This window comes from Trachurus japonicus, chromosome 24 (assembly GCF_045865225.1).
Source record: "Trachurus japonicus isolate A0001 chromosome 24, Traja_1.0".
Lineage (NCBI taxonomy): Eukaryota > Metazoa > Chordata > Actinopteri > Carangiformes > Carangidae > Trachurus > Trachurus japonicus.
In genome coordinates, this window is record NC_140930.1 from 9,229,508 (window position 1) to 9,248,690 (window position 19,183).

General features: G+C 39.9%; 1 protein-coding gene across 15 annotated transcripts in view; it reads right to left on the reverse strand.

Annotated features, from left to right (window-relative positions):
- The window catches only part of dtnba (dystrobrevin, beta a), a 66,341-nt gene that overhangs the window by 32,625 nt on the left and 14,533 nt on the right, over window positions 1-19,183 (reverse strand). For 12 of the 15 annotated variants that reach the window (XR_015035279.1, XR_015035278.1, XR_015035280.1 and 9 more), the window contains exons 3-14: window positions 18,708-18,823; window positions 17,258-17,338; window positions 16,940-17,153; window positions 14,498-14,583; window positions 12,552-12,706; window positions 11,556-11,655; window positions 11,147-11,313; window positions 7,895-8,019; window positions 5,638-5,712; window positions 3,370-3,447; window positions 2,125-2,212; window positions 889-968 (exon numbers count right to left, since the gene is read on the reverse strand). Coding sequence is in view for 11 of the 15 variants with exons in the window: in XM_085771797.1 (XP_085627923.1) it covers window positions 889-968; window positions 2,125-2,212; window positions 3,370-3,447; window positions 5,638-5,712; window positions 7,895-8,019; window positions 11,147-11,313; window positions 11,556-11,655; window positions 12,552-12,706; window positions 14,498-14,583; window positions 16,940-17,153; window positions 17,258-17,338; window positions 18,708-18,822 (1,364 nt within the window). In the remaining 4 variants the exon portion in view is untranslated. The remainder of the gene's footprint in view (window positions 1-888; window positions 969-2,124; window positions 2,213-3,369; window positions 3,448-5,637; window positions 5,713-7,894; window positions 8,020-11,146; window positions 11,314-11,555; window positions 11,656-12,551; window positions 12,707-14,497; window positions 14,584-16,939; window positions 17,154-17,257; window positions 17,339-18,707; window positions 18,824-19,183) is intronic. The other 3 variants (XR_015035281.1, XM_085771806.1, XM_085771804.1) reach the window with 1 other exon arrangement.

Sequence of the window (19,183 nt, forward strand, 5' to 3'; positions counted from 1 at the left end):
TGAAAAAAGACAAGAAACCTTATTAAAAACAGACGTGAATGTCAATGCTTGTGCAGAAACAAGGGAAAATACAAAATAAGATCCTAAATTTAAAGTTCAGCTTGGGCCGAAACCATGAAAATAATCCAAATTAATTCATTTTTATTCTAGCATTGTCAACATTGTCCATCGTTCTACTACTAGATCGCAATACAATAAATCTGTATTATGCACATTGGAGGCTTTTATTGTGAAGGGAAAATCTTCAAGCAGAGAGAACAAAAACATGACATGTTCAAGTGCTTAATTGCAAATGAACAAGATGAGACAACACAGGAAGTGTCAATGAATAAGAGATTACAAGTTACTGATTCCTCTGCCAATCATTTTCTCAATTAATTGATTATTTGTTTGCTTTTGGAAGATGAAAATGCATCTTAACACACTTCAGGAGCTGCATGAATCAAATAATTAACATTCGTGTCTAAGATTAATCAACTGCTTCACTTTCTGTTGCTCAAGTATCAGTTACTCTGGTCACGTTTGTTCCTGCTTGTCAGTCGTTTTGCGAAGCACTTTGAAATACATTAGCCTGTATGAGTGGGGCTCCACAAATAAGAGTTGGATTAATGGACTCATTAGCTGCAGCTTTAGAGCAGGGCAGAAGAAATTTAGACGCTTCCCGAATGATTAATTCAAAAAAATGTTAACGTCTAATCGTCGTGTCTGTACAGTTTTATAAACTCGATAAGTTACAAATTTCTCCATGAGACCTGATCCTGGTGCAGTGACGACTCACACTGCATGTCGACAAACACAACAACAATGCAACAGACTAAAAGGTGCAAACTGTGAAAGTGAAACTAAACAAGGGAATCTAATGAGAATTAAAATTTTAGTTTTGTTTACCTGTTCTTGCTCTCCAGCTGAGCGATCAGCTCCCTCTTCTGTTTGTTCACGTCAAAGTTGATGCTCCGGTTTGGTATCACCTGAAAACACACAAACACACACACAAAACGAAGTTACAGATAGAACAAAAGTAGGTAGGTTTAACTCTTTACTGTATAGAATCTAAATGTGACTGAGGATGAACTTAATTTCTAGTTTCATTGTCCATTACATGACGAAGCCAGGCAGTTTTTATTTCAGATAAAGTGTGAAAATGTTGTTTTGGATTGATGATAAGGTTTAGTTTGAATGGTTCTTCAGCTAAGAGGTCTTTGCTATAGCTACTTTCATAAAAAAGTGCTTGGAAATTAAGAAAGAATGAATTATTTGTGTGAATTCTACTTGAAATGTACAATCTATGTGGTTTGGTTTGGTTTGTACTCTGGTGTATGACACATTAATAAAATAAAATTCAGCAAATTCATTCAATTCAATACAGATGGTGTTGTACTGATTGTGGAACGGCCATTTATCATTTAACAACTCAAAGAGGAGCTCTAAGAAAGCAGCTTTACTAAACCTATATTGTGGTGGCAATTACAAAACGTATTTAAATGCTCTCAAACTTGGAGAAGTCGTAGGTGGGCCACGTTTTGTGCTTGAAAATGAGGAGGGAAATAAATCTGTTTGGCCACGAGTAAAAAATCTGTTGGTAGAAAATGGGAAAAGCCCAGTTCCACCTTCATTGGAAAGATTGGCAAAGAATAATCCTGGAAATATTCAGGATGGAAAAGTTGACTTTATTCCCTGAGAAGCGAAAAATACCATTCTGTCAAATTTGGAGTGAATCAAATCAAATTTATAATCCCAAACGACTCCAACGTTTAATGTCCCTTTCCTGTTTGTGATGGAAATGTGGGTTCTAATGTTTACTTTACTTCTTTAAAAGCATATATACTACCGGTAGATAGAAGTAGGACTGAGCTATGGTGAATGAGCACTGTGATTTTTACACACTTCTTTCTGCTGTTCTTGCACACAAACAGGAAAAACTGAAACATTTATTTGAGATTATGTTTTTTATAATAAAAAATGTATTTAAAAACTAAAAAACAAACATAAGATCTGCTTTAACACACTACCTGTCATCATTTCAGGTGTTACAGTTCTGCACATGAAGCCTGATTGATCATTTTATATATTTCACAGATGATTATGTTGAGGAAAAGGAAAAAAAATTAAAAGTTATCGACTCACTCCGGTGCCGTCCGTCTCGGCGAGGCGGGAGGTGTAGCGGGCGATCAGTTTGTGCTCCTCGTCCTGCCGGCTGGGACTGTCCACACTGCTGACACAGGAGAGAGAGCAGGACAACCATCACTACAGACTGATGATCACCATGACGACCAGAAATCAACATGAGACTGAGAAGTTTTCTTCATCCTGCTCTTTTCCATGCAGGGAAATATCTATGAATAATAATCTATTGTCATTTTGTCAATAATGTATGAATTATATAACAAATAGAAATGAAAATGTTAGTTTGACCCTCCTGTCGTCCTTCTGGGTCAAATTGACCCAATCTGTTCCCTTCCTCCATCCTTCCTTCTTTCCTTCCTTTCTCCCTTCCTTCTTTCCACAATCCCCTTTCCCTTCCTTCTTTCCTCCCTTCTTTCTTCCTTCTTCTTCCTTCCATGAACGAATCTGTTCACTCCCTCCATCTTTCTTTCCTTCCTTTTTCCATTCCTTCTTTCCACAATCCCTTTTCCCTTTCTTTCTTCCTTCCTTCCTTGAACAAATCTGTTCTCCCCCCCTTCCTTCCCTTCATCCTTACTTCTTCCTTCCTTTTTGACCCAATATGTTCCCTCCCTTCATCTATCTTTCATTCCTTTTTCCCTTCCTTCTTTCCACAATCCCTTTTCCTTTTCCCTTTCTTTCTTCCTTCCTTCCTTCCTTCCTTCATTGAACAAATCTGTTCCCTCCCTTCCTTCCCTTCATCCTTACTTCTTCCTTCCTTTTTGACCCAGTTGACCCAATCTGTTCCCTCCCTCCATCTATCTTTCATTCATTTTTCACTTCCTTCTTTCCTCCCATCTTTCCCTTTGTCCTTCCTTCTTTCCCTTCATCCTTCCTTCCTTCCTTCCTACCTTTCTTCCTTCCTTCCTTGAGCCAGGAGGACAACAGGAGGGTTAAAAAAGAAAAAGAAAACACAGTTCATGGACTATCAAAGTCAAGTGACAGCTGGTCACAGTAATTATTTAAGGTGGTATTAACCTCCTGATAAACTTTAATCTCTGGACAAATGTTTGTTTTTTTCGTTTCTGCGCTCTGTTCGTCATCCTAATTAAGGTTGAGTTTGACTCCCACTGACTCCGTCGAGGCCTGACTGTGCCGTGCCGCTGCACCTCGTCCTCCTCTCTGCTCCCTCCCCATGTTCCCTTATGTAACCGACCCCCCGCTGTGTCCCCACTCCTCTCTCTCTCTCTCTGTCTGTCTCTCTCTCACCGCGGGCTGCTCTGGAGTCGATTCACATACGCAGCGATCAGAGCGTGCTCCTCGTTCATACGCTGAGCCGCCGCCAAGCTGCATGACAGGAAGAAAGAAAAAAAAAAACAGACAGACAGGCAGGAAATAAACAGTCAGCATAGCAGACAGTGATTATGATCCCATGTCAGCAGTGACAACGGCTTTATTTCACTCACTTGCCTCATAGACCTGCTGTTATCTTTCTAAGATTATCATATATTTTAATATCTACATCTAATATTTTAACATATTTCATTTTCTTACACACATTACATCATCTTTTTGCATGTCTCAGCACATTGCATAGTTATTTTGTGCAGTCGACATAACGTCTCAGGAATGTTTGCAGTAAAATGCAGATTTATTTTCTGTCAATCGACTAATCAGTTTCTGCAGAGCTCAGGATAAATCTGCAAAACTGTAAAGGCATTAATGTCAAACACAATGCAGTTTATTACCTGGCTCTCTGTCATTGATCCATATGGCCCATGATTAGTGACCTAGTGTATGAACTTATGGAGATTCATATCACATTTTGTTGCCAGCTGCATATTCACTGTGATTACATGAGGACTTTCAGGATTTATTCTGACATGTAAAAGCTTTGTGACCGTATCTTGTGTAGATGTGATGTTATTGTGGTGAAAAAAATATGCTCAGACCCAAGACCAACTCCACTCTAGTAATATCTCTACTTAAAACATTTACAGATCAGTGGAGACATGGATTAACTGCCTAAAAATATCAAATCAATTCGGTGCATTTTGAATTTTACATTAAATTTGACGTGTGAAACAAAAATCCAGTGGATTTCCCAGCCTGATTTAGTAAAACATCTCATAACTAAGACGCCCATAGACTGTATGGCTACGTCCGACATGAGAATCAAACCCGGAAATTTCAAAAACAGAGCGGCGACAGCGACCACTGATCTGTATCAAGACTGTTGTTATTCCTTCACCCGAGTTAAATGGTGCTACTTTAACATAAGAGTAGTTTAATGTAGCATACTTTTTACTTTTACTTGAGTATATCTGTGAAGAAGAAGCGGTACTTTTACTCCGTTACAGTGAGCTACTCATAGACCTCTGTATGCAAGTACTATATGTAAGTTATTGTGGCTGAATTTGCCACTCAACAGTTACTCAGGCTACTTGAGTAGTTTTTTTCACCAAGTACTTTCTTGCTCTTACTCAAGTAAATATTTGGATGACTACTTTTTACTTTTACTTGAGCAATATCTTACTTGAGGAAAATCTTTGGCTACTCTACCCGCCTCATCATACATCATATCATCATATGAATGAATAACGGTTTCTGTAACACGCTTTGGGTATCGGGTATTGATAAAAAAAATTTTAAAAGCTCTATATTAAAAAGTAAAAAATGTAATCCATTATTATTATTATTCATACACGTTTTTTATTATGTGTATATTTGTGAAGTCTCATCTGTCATAAACAAGAGATTACAGGTTACGGGGCACGTTTGTGTCGCGGTCACCGGGTCGGAGGCTCTGCTCTTAAAAGGTTGGTTTTCAGACACTAGGAGGAAGGCAGAGAACCTCCATCCTCCCTGTAACCAGTCATTTAACACAACACAATTACTCCAAAGCTGTTTAATTGATAAATAATTTAAATTTAATAAAAGATAAAAAGAAATCTTGCACAGTTCTTCTGAACACCATCCATCCTCAGGGGCTATCCTGTAAAATAAAGTATAAATAAAGTATAAAGTATGTGTTAATATGAAGATATGAGCGGACGTGTCCAGGCCTATTAGCCTGTTACAGATTTTTGTTTGGTAAAAAAAAAAAGAAAAAACATGAAGCCCCGACTGCAGTCTGATTACAGCGAGTCCAGACGTGTCACCGACTGATCATTTCAGTGTTTTACACCAGTCTGGTGTGGAGATGTGAGCTCTTGATCCTGGTGTATGGTGGCTCTGATTTAAGTTTTGTTCTTTCTTACATTCTTCAAAATCAACACGATAGTCACATAGACTTTTTGCCTTTTTTCCGGATTTATTAACTTGTGCAATATTTGACATTTTATTTTCATCAAGTCTAATCAGAGAAATGAAACTGGCCATTGGTGTTACTGTAGGTTTGAACTTGACCGGTCCCAGAGGAAATAGTCGTTAACAAAGTAATGAAGCGAGCTATAAAATAAAATAAAGAAAACCCATTTATGACTCAATCAGAGAAAATTGCAAACTTTAAAAATCATGGGACTGATCAGTCTTTACCTCCTGGACGACTCCGGTGCCGTTTGGGACATTAACATGGCCTCGCTGGTGTTGTTGTCCACAGGTCGAGTGGGGCTGCAAACACACACACACACACACACACACAGATGTTGTCAGAGCGCCATATCATCAACAGTACAAACACAAAACAGCGTTAAATCATTCACAAACACAAAAGAACTCACTCACTACCAAAAAACACACATTCTTCTCACTCTCACACTCACACAGTCACACACACTCACTCTCACGTGCTTTCGGGTGCACTCATGCAACAGTGGATTGTACTAGTCTGAACAAACACAGACAGGCCAAAGATCACCAGAGGGAGAGAAGGAAAGAAAGAAAAAAGAAAGAGAGCGATCACAGATCCAGGAGAAATTAGTTTGAAACATAAAAGTTAAAAACGAGGAGTAAATCTGAAGCAGCACTGTTGTTGCTGCTTGTTGTTGTTGTTGTTGAAAGCATACTCACATCTGCGCTAAGTGCAGCCTGGCCTCAATACAAGTCTAGTCAGTGCTTGCAGGTTAGTAATGACCCAGTCTGCCAGTGTTTGGAGAATCAGAGCGAGCGTGTGGGTCCACCAGGGGAGAGGAGGGTAGGGAGGGGGGCGGAGCCACCACAGAGTCTGGGGAGGTGGGACTTTCAGTTTGCTCATGCTATCTGAAGTTTCTGCGCTCATGTGACTCCATAAAGTATGTAAGCCGGCAGTAAATGTTTGATGGCGTGTAATATTTCATCTTCTGTCATGAAAAGTAACCTGTGTCAGTGTCGTCGTCGTCGTCGCAGCAGCAGCTACTACAAAGTCCTTCAACACAACAGACCTGTGCACTGTTTCTGTGTCGCATTATTCACTTTCAAGACTCGATGATAAGTCAATATTTAGGGCGAATCCACACCAGGCTTGTTCAGTTCACTCGTTCACCTTTTGGGGAGGTGTGTGAATACAAACCACCGAACTCTGGTGCAGACCAAACAAGTGAACCGAGACCACCTCTTCTTCAGCTGGGACTCGGTTCACTTGTTTGGTCTGCACCAGAATTGTTGGCCCATTGCCATAATCCTTATAGTTTTAGGAGTAGGTTCGTTACCTTTATTTGTCGCGTGCAAGATATTTTTAGAACGGCGGAGCAGAGCCGCGAGCTGCTCAGAGCTACGCTACGGAGGCTAATGCGATTTCTTGGTTTCCCGCATCAAACTCATCAAATACACAATCCAACAACTCCAAAACGCTCTGGTGGACAAGTTGTGACCTGCACATTCACCACGCTATGAGATAATAACAGAACGTTACCAGACAGAGTTGTTTTAGAGGGAAATTCATGCAAAACCGCTGACGCGTGTTCCCGTTGGAGGCAGTTTTTCAGCAAGAAGTCTCTGCATTTACCTCTAAAACAACTCTGTCTGGTAACGTTCTGTTATTATCTCATAGCGTGGTGAATGTGCAGGTCACAACTTGTCCACCAGAGCGTTTTGGAGTTGTTGGATTGTGTATTTGATGAGTTTGATGAGGGAAACCAAGAAATCCCATTAGCCTCCATAGCGTAGCTCTGAGCAGCTCGCGGCTCTGCGAGGGAAACCAAGAAATCCCATTAACCTCCATAGCGTAGCTCTGAGCAGCTCGCGGCTCTGCTCCGCTGTTGTAAAAATAGCTTGCATCGACAATTTAAGGTAACGAACCTACTGCTAAGACTATCTACCAATTTGCCAAAATGTTGAACTATACCTTTAAGCAAACTTTTAAGAAAATATGACGTCTCTTTTCTGTTTGTTTTATACGTTTATCTGCTGTGATGTAAGCAAGTATCATCACAAACATCTTCTCTATAAAGATTTGCTTTATTATACCATCAAAAACACTATTGAAGTGCCAAGTTATTTGTTTTCCCTAAAAACTACAGTGATACTGAACTAATCAACTAGACCAACATCACATTTTCTACATTACCCACAATTCTCCTGTCCTGCCTTATCAACATCATCATTACATAAACCAATTACGGGACCAGGAGCAGTAAACTGTGACTGTTTCAGATCTGGAGCAGATGTTGAAACGACTGATGAACAGACTGAGTCACATCAGTTTATTGATATTAGTCAACACATATTATAAAGTGTTATGTCACGATCATCAGGTCATTGTGTCAGTCCGCTCCCATTCACTGTGTGTGTGTGTGTGTGTGTGTGTGTGTGTGTGTGTGTGTGTGTGTGTGTGCGTGTGTGTGTGTGGTGTTGTGTCAGTGCAGTGAGCTCTTACACGATGTTGCTCAGGTTGAGCGTCCTCTCCGGTTCCTCTGAGTAAATGGGGTGGGGGGGCTCTCTGGACGACACGCAGCCCAGAGTCCTGCTCAGGGCTCGGCCCAGCTTCGTCGCCGGCGACTTCTGCAGAAACACACACACACACACACACACACACACACACACACACAGACACATACACACACTTAGGTCACTCAAATTAGTAGTACAGTAGTTGTAGTTAATTCGATCTTGTGCACAAATTGTTACAGTCAGGAATCAATCAACATTCAATAATGCATTCATTAATTCAAACTTAATTCATAAATGTTACATAGATCGAAAAGGTGCAGGCGGAAGCGATTCAGTTTATAAGTGCCTAACCTTTAATTCTTCATTTCAGTTAAAGGGATAGTTCAACATTTTGGCAAATTGGCCCATTGCCATAATCCCTATAGTTTTAGGAGTAGGTTTGTTACCTTTAACGATTTAGGGAAACCAAGAAATCCCATGAGCCTCCGTAGCGTAGCTCTGAGCAGCTCGCGGCTCTGCTCCGCCGTTCTAAAAACAGCTTGCACCGACAATTAAAGGTAACAAACCTACTGCTATGTTTATAGGGATTATTATGGCAATGGGCCAATCTGTTGAACTATCCCTTTAAACCTTTGGCGCTCTTGATGGTTTCAGTATAACAGACATTTTATAATCAACAGATGGAGCCAAAATAAATAAACAGCATTTAAGTTGCAGTCAAATCCCAAATGATCGATCCTGTTTATAGCTTTCTATCACACTATGTTTTAATTTCTTTTTAAACTGTTATGTTTTTGCTTTGTTTGAGATCCTCTGGCAGGCTTTTCCATAGCTTTACCCCAGCCACAGAGATACATCATGCTTTTTATGTTGTATTTAAACTTGGTTGTTCCAAGTTAAGTTCCCCTCTTAGCTCATACTGTATTTCCCCCTGTATCTCTAGACATTTACGGCTGTGATATCCACTGCCAGGACTCGACTCCGTGCACGAAGAGGCTGATAGAAATCTGTAAACTCTTAGTCAAGTGTTATTATTGTGTTGTTTATCTCAGCTGCTCCACACAGATCACAGCATCTGTTGCACACTGGAGGGGAATTCCTCTTTAGCTCGGCCAGCTAAGATACTCCCCTCTCAATTTTTATTTATTCTTCTTTCTTTCCTTTTTTTCCTCTACCTTGTGATCTCTCAAACTTTGGTGGTTTAAAAATATAAAAATTGTTTTTCAGGAAGGGATCCATAGTTGATCACCCACCTCCTCCGCCTTGCAATTAAGAAATTATCTTTAAATTCAGTGTACTGATGATGATGGAGTATATTTTAGTGTCTTATATTAAACTGTGCGCCCTGTTATGCCTTATCCTTGTTTTATTTGTTTGTTTGGTTAGTTTATTTTGTTGTTTGTTTACTTTTACTCTTATTCATTTCCTTTACATGCCAAAATATTGCTTTGGAGAAAAACTTTGGTGGTGTCATGGTTTAATCCTGGTAAGGTTTTCTAGGTTCAACGAGCTTCTTATATCTTTATGGCAGCTCCGACAAATCTTTAAAATAATATTTGACAGGTTAACCATGAATCTGACCTCAGTACAGTATCTTATCTTGTGACTGTGATACTGTACAAAGTGGTGCATCTCAATAAATTGGAATATCATGGAAAAGTTCATCTATGTCAGTAATTCAATTCAAAAAGTGAAACTAATACATTATATAGATCCATTACACACAGAATGAAAAATGTCATGTCTTTATTTATTTTAATTATAATGATTATGGCTTACATTTATTGAATGAGGACCTAAAATTCAGTATCTCAAAAAAATTGTATATTAAAAACGACCAAAAAAGCATTTCTAATATGGAAATCTTGGCCTTCTGAAAAGTATGTCCATCTTTATGCACTCAATACTTTTCCATGATATTCTAATTTATTGAGATGCACCTGTACATCCAAATATAAAGAGTCGGTTTTGTGGTTAAAATGAATTAATATCATAATGTCGTCAGCTCTGGCTTCAGCTTCAGCTCATTAAAACACACGGGAGAGGTCGATTTAACAGTGTCACTTTAAACTGACGCGGTACGACTCTGAGGCGAGGCAGGTAAACCGAGCGCTGCTGGAAAATGAGATGCAAAGTCTGCGGAGGATTATCAGGACCAGTTTTGCCTGTGATGAAGAGATTTCATTGGACAGGCAGGAGCTGCACAAGTGAAGAGCTTCATTCCTGAAGCCGAAACATTAGCAAGACAAATTATACAAAGCCTCCCTGATGAATAATTCAACAACTGTGTTTCCATCTATTAATATGTAATTTCTACATTGAAAAGCATTTTTTTCCCTTCAGGCTACAGCAACTTTTTTTTTCTTTTTTTTGTAGAGGAACTGTGTCATTTCTATTAAGATTTTTAAATTTTTTACAACACAATTAACAACAGTAGAACGAAGAACATTTTCCTCAAGTGCAAAACTGCATATACTTTATATAAATGTGCAATATACTAATACTAAACTAACTCAACTTTATTTATATAGCACAACCACAGCTGAAAAAAAAAGTGCTGTACATAACAGACAAAACAACAGAGACGTAAACCAATTAAAAGCATTAAAATTGATAAAACAGGAATACACAGTAGAATAATTGTTTCATTGTTTTATATTTCATTGTATACTAAGTAATCTGATTTCTACATAGAAACATATGAAATCATGTTGAGTAGGATACAATCATATATAAATAACATAAATAACCCTAACCCATATAAACAGCTCATATATAAATATTTAACTCTTTGCTATATTGTTTTTAAATTCCATCCCACACCAATTGTTGTCAATATTGTTTGTTTAGTTATGGTCTTTATTATTCAATCAAAAGATATTTTCAATAAAAAAAAAACTTTTCAATCCAAAAAAAAGTGTTTGAAAAAGTTTATTTTGATTGAAAATATCTTTTTTGTTTAAATCAACTTTTCTTTTGATTGAATAATAAAGACACAAATGTACCTCCATATTTAGGTTTACAGTTTAAAGTGAAAAGGGCTCTAGTTTTGTTTTCTTATTTTGGTTTATTGAATGATTTGATCTTGAATTCCAGTTTAAGTTGTAAAAAAAAAAAAACTTCTCTTTGGAGGTCAAACACACACACACACACACACACACACACACACACACACAGGTAGTGCCCCCTGGTGTGACGAGCGGGTAATCACACGGCCGCACACGACGACTCAACTCACCCAGGACGAGTGCTCCTTCATCTGATGCTGGTTGCTATGTGAGCCGCTGGCGTTGCCGCGCCAGAAGCAGTTCTGGCACAGCTGGTAACCGCGGCAACGGAGGCAGCGGTAGCGGAAGCCCGTCATGCCGTTGCCACGACAGTAGGAGCAGGACACCGGGTGATAGACTGAGAGATGAGACGAGACGGGACGTGTCAGACGAGACGGGACTGGACGTGTCAGACGAGCTTCACGGGTTGACGAAAGTGTGTGTGTGTGTGTGTGTGTGTGTGTGTGTGTGTGTGTGTGTGTGTGTGTGTGTGTGTGTGTGTGTGTGTGTGTGTGTGTGTGTGTGAGTGTGTGTGTGAGTGTGTGTGTGAGTGTGTGTGTGTGTGTGTGTGTGAGTGTGTGTGTGAGTGTGTGTGTGTACCATGCTCCACGTTGGCCAGGCGATGCATCAGAGGCAACCAGACGAGACACTGAGGGGGGTCGGCGATGATGTCGAGGAACATGTTGAGCATCACCCTCTTCTACACAACAACAACAACAACAACAACACACACACACACACACAAAATAGACACAACAGGTAAGAAACACACAAAACTAGCAGACAATGGCCCTGAAAACACACGAGTATAAGCTGATAAATCTTTGTTTATTACATGCGAAACGTCTTATAGCCAGACACTGGAAAAGTGTTCATTGTCCTTCTTTGAATATGTGGATTAATGAACTTTCTTCTTGCTTAGCGATGGAAAGACTCGCATATATAATCAAACAAAAAAGCCACATTTTTCATGAATCAAGACCTGACTTACTAACTCCTTAAATTGTACTCCTTTCAAATAAGACGATACCCTTTTAATTTTTATTTTATTTTATTTATGTTGGTTTTGTATTATTATACGCTTTTGTTGTCTTTTTAATGTTACATACAGAAATACTATCCTTTTTCTTTAAAAAAAAACAAAAAACACATGTATAGATATATTTTGAATATACTGCATGTATGTTTCTCTCTATTTTTATTTTTATTTATTTATGTATTTGATTTTATTTTATTATTATTATTAGTTTTTATTATTACTTATTTTTTCATTTTTCCATCTTTTTCTCTCACTTTTGCCTATTTATTTCAATTGATTATGTAAAAAATGTAACTAGAAGACAGGCAGATGTACGGTATATTGTTTTTGTATTTTTGTTTTTCAATTTTCAAAGGAAATGTCATTTTTCTTGCTGTTTAACTGTTGGCTCCAGTTCAGGGTTGGGGGGAGAGAGGGGAATTGTGTAAAGACTAAAAAATCAATAAAGATATGTGTTAAAAAAAAAAACCAAAAAAAAAAACTAGCAGACAAAATCAACTGTCAAACTGTTAACTGATGAGGTGTGTGTGACCAGGTGTGTGTGTGTGTGTGTGTACCTGTTGTGGGAAGCACGAGCGAGCCAACGTGTGTGTGTAGCCGAACGACGGCCCTTCGTGCACGGCGGTCGGCACCTTCAGCGCCTCCCTCAGGAACGCATCCAACTTGGACAGAACCAGCACGTTGTTGGAGTCTGACACCTGAGAAAACACATCTACACACACACAGACACTGATATTAGAGGGGCATGACACAAATTTAAAGGGATACTTCACCCAAAATCGATAATTCACCAATTTTCTACTCACCGTCATGCCAAGGAAGCGTTTGGAGAACTTTCAGAGTCATCAAAACGCTTTAGGAGTTCCAGGGGGGGTCCGCCCGGCTGGCAACGGGTTTTCATATAATGGCGGCGGATAGAGTTCACTTTTGAATCGCCCAAAACACACACTATGAAACATCCAGATACCTCCATACTGCTCGTCTGTACTGACCCAAGTGTCCTGAAGCCGCCACATGGAAAAGTTGCTCAGAAAAAATGAATTTGCTCTCTGTTTTTAGCCTTGTTGTAGCAGTAGCTCCCAGTGGCTCTGCTGATGTTTCTGTGTTTACATCATACATCCAATGATTTACAACGATGAACGAACATCTCGCAGCAAATCTTGCGCAGCCACTGGGAGCTACTGCTACAACAAGGCTAAAAACAGAGATCAAATTCATTTATTCTGAACAACTTTTCCATGTGGCGGCTTCAGGACACTTGGGTCAGTACGGACGAGCAGTATGGAGGTATCTGGATGTTTCATAGTGTGTGTTTTGGACGATTCAAAAGTGAACTCTATCCACCGCCATTATATGAAAATCCGTTGCCAGCCCGACCCCCCCTGGAACTCCTAAAGCGTTTTGATGACTCTGAAAGTTCTCCAAACCCTTCCTTGGCATGACGGTGAGTAGAAATTTGGTGAATTATCGATTTTGGGTGAAGTATCCCTTTAACATTATCCTCCACATTGTGAGTGTGTGAACTGATCGATGTCACCACAACATGATTCTCACAAGAGCAGGTGAAGCAACATGAGCAAACAGCAGCACTGACGTACATTTTCCACAAGGTGGCACATATGTAACATGTTCTATACATTATATATGTACGTATACTGAAGTTTACATTGACAGATGTAGAGTATATACTGTTTATTTTTGACAGGGTACAGACATATATATTACTAGCCTTTGAATATGGCAGGATATGTTGTTTTCATTATATCTGTATAATGTGGAGAACTACAACATCACAGTTTCCTGCAGGAGTTAATAAAGAAACTCTTCAGTAATTCAAAATATAGAAGAAAAGTTCATTAACTGAAATATATTCACATACAAAACAAACTCAGACTAGTGTGTAAAAGCTGAAAATAGCTGTTACATAACGTACATGTTGGCTGCAAGGGCTGGGCAATATTGTTGCTATTGTTAGCGGGTGTTGAAGTGACCATGTGCAAAGCAAACTGTTGCATATACTGTATGAATGAATGTTCTCCGTCTTTCTATGATACGATATATGCTTTTATATTACATTTCGATGGGCCACCAATATCAAGTAGCTTAATGAACAATATAAGAAAGACAACGAGCACTAAGAACAAAAAAGGCAACAGAGCTTTACTGGGATTAAATTACTTATGTTCCACTTTAACATAATGCACCATGGTTCTTGTTAGAAGAGCGTGTGGATTAAATTCCTCGTTTCAATCTGCAACCAGACTCTGTGATCACAGTGATAAACATTTGGCTGCTGACACACTGCTGCTTTGAACGGCACGGTGCTGCTGCTGCTGCACAGGTGTTTATGGCAAATAACAAAGAGGTTTGTGATTTACCAAGAGGTGCAGAGATACTTCTGAGATACTTCTGTTTGGTTGTGAAACTGTTTCTGGTTACCGGTTTGTTCAATGATGTCACTTTAACATCTGGTCCTATTTCTGAAAGTCAATGTGCTACTCACAGCGGAGTTTATCTACCAGTTTCCCTCCACACAGCATGGCCAGCATCGCCTTCACAGACAGCACCGTCAGTCTGCTGTCGGGTTCGCTGGAAAACACACAAACACATCAAACACGCTTTAAAAACCTACGGTGTGAAAAAAAAAGAAAATACAGGTGGTTTTGTATTTCAAAATAAAACACCACATTTTTTTTTAGAGATCTGTCAGGCTGCAGCTCCTCGTTGTCAGAAAAGTGCACAAGGTCAGTGAAACAGTTGCATCAGTGTTGCATCAGAAGATCTGAATAATTAACAAAGGCGCCAGCTGTGCCAGCTGTGCCTGATGTTATGAATGAGTCTGCAGCGGTGGCTGGTGCATCTTTCTCTCAGGGGGGAACATGTCCTAAGATATCACACTAGTGTATTTAAATGAAAGGAGGATGTCTGTTTTTGTATTTGCCAAGCTTAAATTACATATGACATAATAAAATATAACACATTTTCACTTAAAGCAGATATCAGTGGAATGTTTTTTGTTAATATAAGTCCTAAATAGTCCTATTTTCCGTCAGCAATCACTTACATGAAGTATTTCAGCCTAAACACGAGTCTCTCCGTCACTCTGCTCTGCTGTAACCCGAGGAGAAAATTTTCCTTGTGGGATACAAGTGTTATCCAATGAGGGGAGAGAACAGCATGAAGGGCTGTGTGTGCAGCCAAGGGATGCGCGTGAATGTGGTGACGTAGCACGAGGACCAATTGATGCCTGACAAGGGCGGGGGCTGCTAACTCATGGTGCGTTCAAGGAAACTCGTACTTTGTGTTTTTCCTTCCTGTGAAGTCATACCAGTTCGATCTGGTACGAGTTCACGGGTCGGAAGTTACGAGTGGCCGTTATAGGGAACTTTCACAGACAACAGGACGGTAAAAACACGAGCTACGGGTTACCTGGAACGCTACCAAGTCGTAGTTGTGACTTGAAGCTGTAACTTACGGTTTCAAAAGCCTGCCCTGAACACAGCATTAGCCGAAACGGCCGTGCCGATGATATCTGCTTTAAAGTAGACCACGTAAACTTTATGTGAGGAGCTAACAGTGGAACAGTTCAGTGTCATATTGGTAAGGAATGAAAAAAGATGAAAAATTAACTATTTTCGCAAGTTTGTTTTTCTGGACATTACCCTCAGTCTCCCTATTACTCTTTGACTGCCAGCCATTCTCACAGCAGCTACCTCCAGCTTGCCAGGCATTTTCCAGCTTTTTGACTGATTTTCTTAGACCCACCATATATTCAACCCATCAAATTAAAGAAGAGAGTCTCTACTTTCCAGCAAAAAAAACAAACTGTGTTTCTATCTTGTTCCAGTCTTGAGAAATTAGTGGTTGAATACAGGTAAGTTTAGCCCCAAAAGCCATTTTGGCACCAAAATCTTGAGAAAAAGCGTTTTTTGTGTTGGCTGTCTTTTTCAGCTCTACCAGTACAATTGTCAGACACCCGCACCGCTCCGTGAGGGGGGGGTGAATATGCTATACTTTTATATCTCTCAATCCAAATGCGTTTTTCTGCACTTTATTTTGATGATACAAGTCTGATGTTCACAGAGGAGTAGGACAAGACATTCAGCATTACGTTGCAATTAAAAAACACATTTTAACTTGTCTGGCTCAGCACCTTGGCGCCCTCTATTGGCAAGGTGCCATGTGTCAGTGCACTTTTATTTATTAATCCTTTTTTATTTCTTAAAGCATAAGTAAGTGATATATTTGTGTTAATATAAGTCTTAAATAGTTATATCTTCCGACAGCAATCACTTACATAGAGTGTTTGGACTGAAACACGGGTCTCTCAGTCCCTCTGCTCTGCTCTGAGCCGAGGAGAAAACATTTATCGTATCCTACAGTTTTTATCCAATGAGGAGAGAGAACGGCATGCAGGGCTGTGTGTGCAGCCAAGGGACGCCGTGAATGTGGCGACGTAGGGACGAGGACTGTTATGGTGCGTTCAAGGAAACTCGTATTTTTCCGACCGTGAAGTGGTACCAGTTCGATCTGGTACGAGTTCACTGGTCGGAAGTTACGAGTGGCCGTTATAGTGACTTTCACCGGTAAAACAGGTCGGAAAAACACGAGTGGGTTGACTGAAACGCTACAAAGTCGTAAGTTGTGACTTGAAGCTGTAATTTACGATTTCAAAAGCCTGCCTGGAACGCAGCATTAGCGAAAACGACCGGACCACTTACTTCTGCTTTAATATTAATTTAGCTCATTGCAATTAACCCTGTCAGAGCTGAGCTTTGCAGGGGCAAAACGAGAAACATGGAGGAAATTAGCCAGATGATAAAAATGTCATTAACATTAACATCTCTCGTATTTACCTGTATTTTTTGCAAACAGATTAAACCACCATGTGAAACAGACACGTGATAAAATTGCGATTCAATTTCTCTGCTCTGTAACCTGTTACCTGTCGACGGCAGCCAGTATGAACTCGACCAGCAGGACGGTGCTCTCCTGCGGGTTGATGGTGTGCGTGGTGGGCAGCCGTTTGCTGAGCTGGTTGAACAGCGACGACACCAGGTTTTCCAGCCTGGTCACGGAGATCCCGGCGTTCAGCTCCACGGCGTTCAGACCGGCGTCCCGCACCGCCTCGATCACGTTGTATATGTCGATCAGATGCACTGGAAGGAGAGAGAGAGAGAAAGGGAGAGAGGAGTGAAGTCGGTAAAAACAGCAACGTGCCGTGCACCGAGGTTTTAAACAGTCGAACGTTATCTGAACTCACAGTTGCATCTCTTCTGGATGTATCTGAGCTTGCAGGCTGTTCGATATGTAGACAGACAAATGGCGTCCAGGTTCTGCTCCGCTGTGGAAAGAAGACAACACTCAGGCTATTCTTACTTACTTACTTAGGGGTGAGTGTAGTATTCCTCAACGTAAAACTCAGTTTGGCAGCTCTTCTTTTTCATGTGTGGCCACGAGTCAGTGGAAATGTCCTTCCCACAGAACTTATTCTATGTACAAATCCTCACACATTCTCATGCTTGTCAAAGCGCTGGTTACTGAGTAAGCAAGTTTGCACACATTGTTGAGTATTATGTGAGTGTGTGTATGTGTCTGGCTATGAGTGTGGTTATTAGAGGAGGATGATTGTCATCTGTGTATTGTATGTGTATGTGTTTGAATGTGGGATGAGAGTGAGAGAGAGTGTATGTGCTGTTAGTCCCTAGTGTGCACTTTATGATTTGGCGCTCCTGTTTCCCTGCTTTTATTAGTGCATTCTGTCAATTTTTTTAAATATTATGGTTATTATGTACTATTTCAATTAATCTTAATATTGTATCTGTTTAGCACTTTACCTGCCCAGGGACTACAGGCGGAAATTAGCAATTGTTGCTATAACCTGGCTCAAAGCATCTCTTCTTGTTTTTCAAGATTAATGTTTTTTGTGCATTGTCCCTGTTTTAAATAAATAAATTCATTCATTCATTCATTCACTTTCTTCAGAGACGACGTAGTAGATTAAGTGGTTTATATTTGGTTGTGTGTGGTTTATCTGCCACTGTTGCCACTTTCATGTTTTACTTATTATTACTTTATTTATTACTATCAATACTGTGAATAATCATGCTGCTATGAGCACTTTGCACTTTGTCCACTACACAGTTACTGTACTGATATGTCCACCACACATATAGTGTATGACAATCAACATCTTGCTGCTATAAGCACTTTGCACTTTGCCTACAATTTCTTTTTTGGTGTTCTGTGTTCCTCCATTCTGAATGAAGAGATGTACGTCTGTGTTTTCAATGTTGTCCCCCTGTTGTCCATGTGGCTACTTGTGCGGCGGTGTGTGTGTGTTGCCTCTGTGCCGTCCAAGAGTTCACCTGTGTCGTTCTATGTCTTGGGTTTCTCCTGTATTTTACTGTGATGTGTGTTTTTCTGCGATCTATATTTTATTGTGTTTTGTATTGTGAGTTTTATGTTGGGACTACAGATGGAAATTAGCCCTAGTGGCTAAATCTGGTACAACCATCTCTTCTCTGTTCTAAAACTGATTAATGGTATTGTACACTGTCCCGTAATAATAAACTAATATTTACCAGAACAGGTAATTTTCCAGCGTAATTATCTAAATCAGAATCTCAAACACACAAAGCTCCTCCTCTTCTTCTTCCTGACATGTGCAGTCTCTCTCTATAAAGTTTACGTTGAGTTTAAACGTCACTCACCGAGCTCGATGAAGATCTGCCTCCCGTCTCCTCCTCCTCCTCCTCCTGCTGCCGCTGCTGTGGTGGTCGGAGCCCCCCTCCCTCTGTCTCTTTGACCCCTCTCCTCCATCACCATCCTGCAAATAGCACAACACAACAACACACAGCACACGGCTTTAATGGAGGCACGAAACATTTTTTCACTTTATAGACTTCATTAGATAACAAAACTGTCTGTGGCAGCTAAAATAAATAGATATTAGATACAGATATCTCCAGAAAGGTCAAACCTGATTGTCAGATTTGTCCCATGATCCACTTCTACTACAACTATTATTTCAAATAGCACATATGACAGTTGAACACATGCTGAAAAATAATCCATTTTGTTTATTAATTTATTTTTAACACATTTCTTTATTGATTTTTGAACTTGGCACATCATTCATCCAAAATAATTTGTTACATCTTTCAAGTCTTTAAACAACGCCCATCCC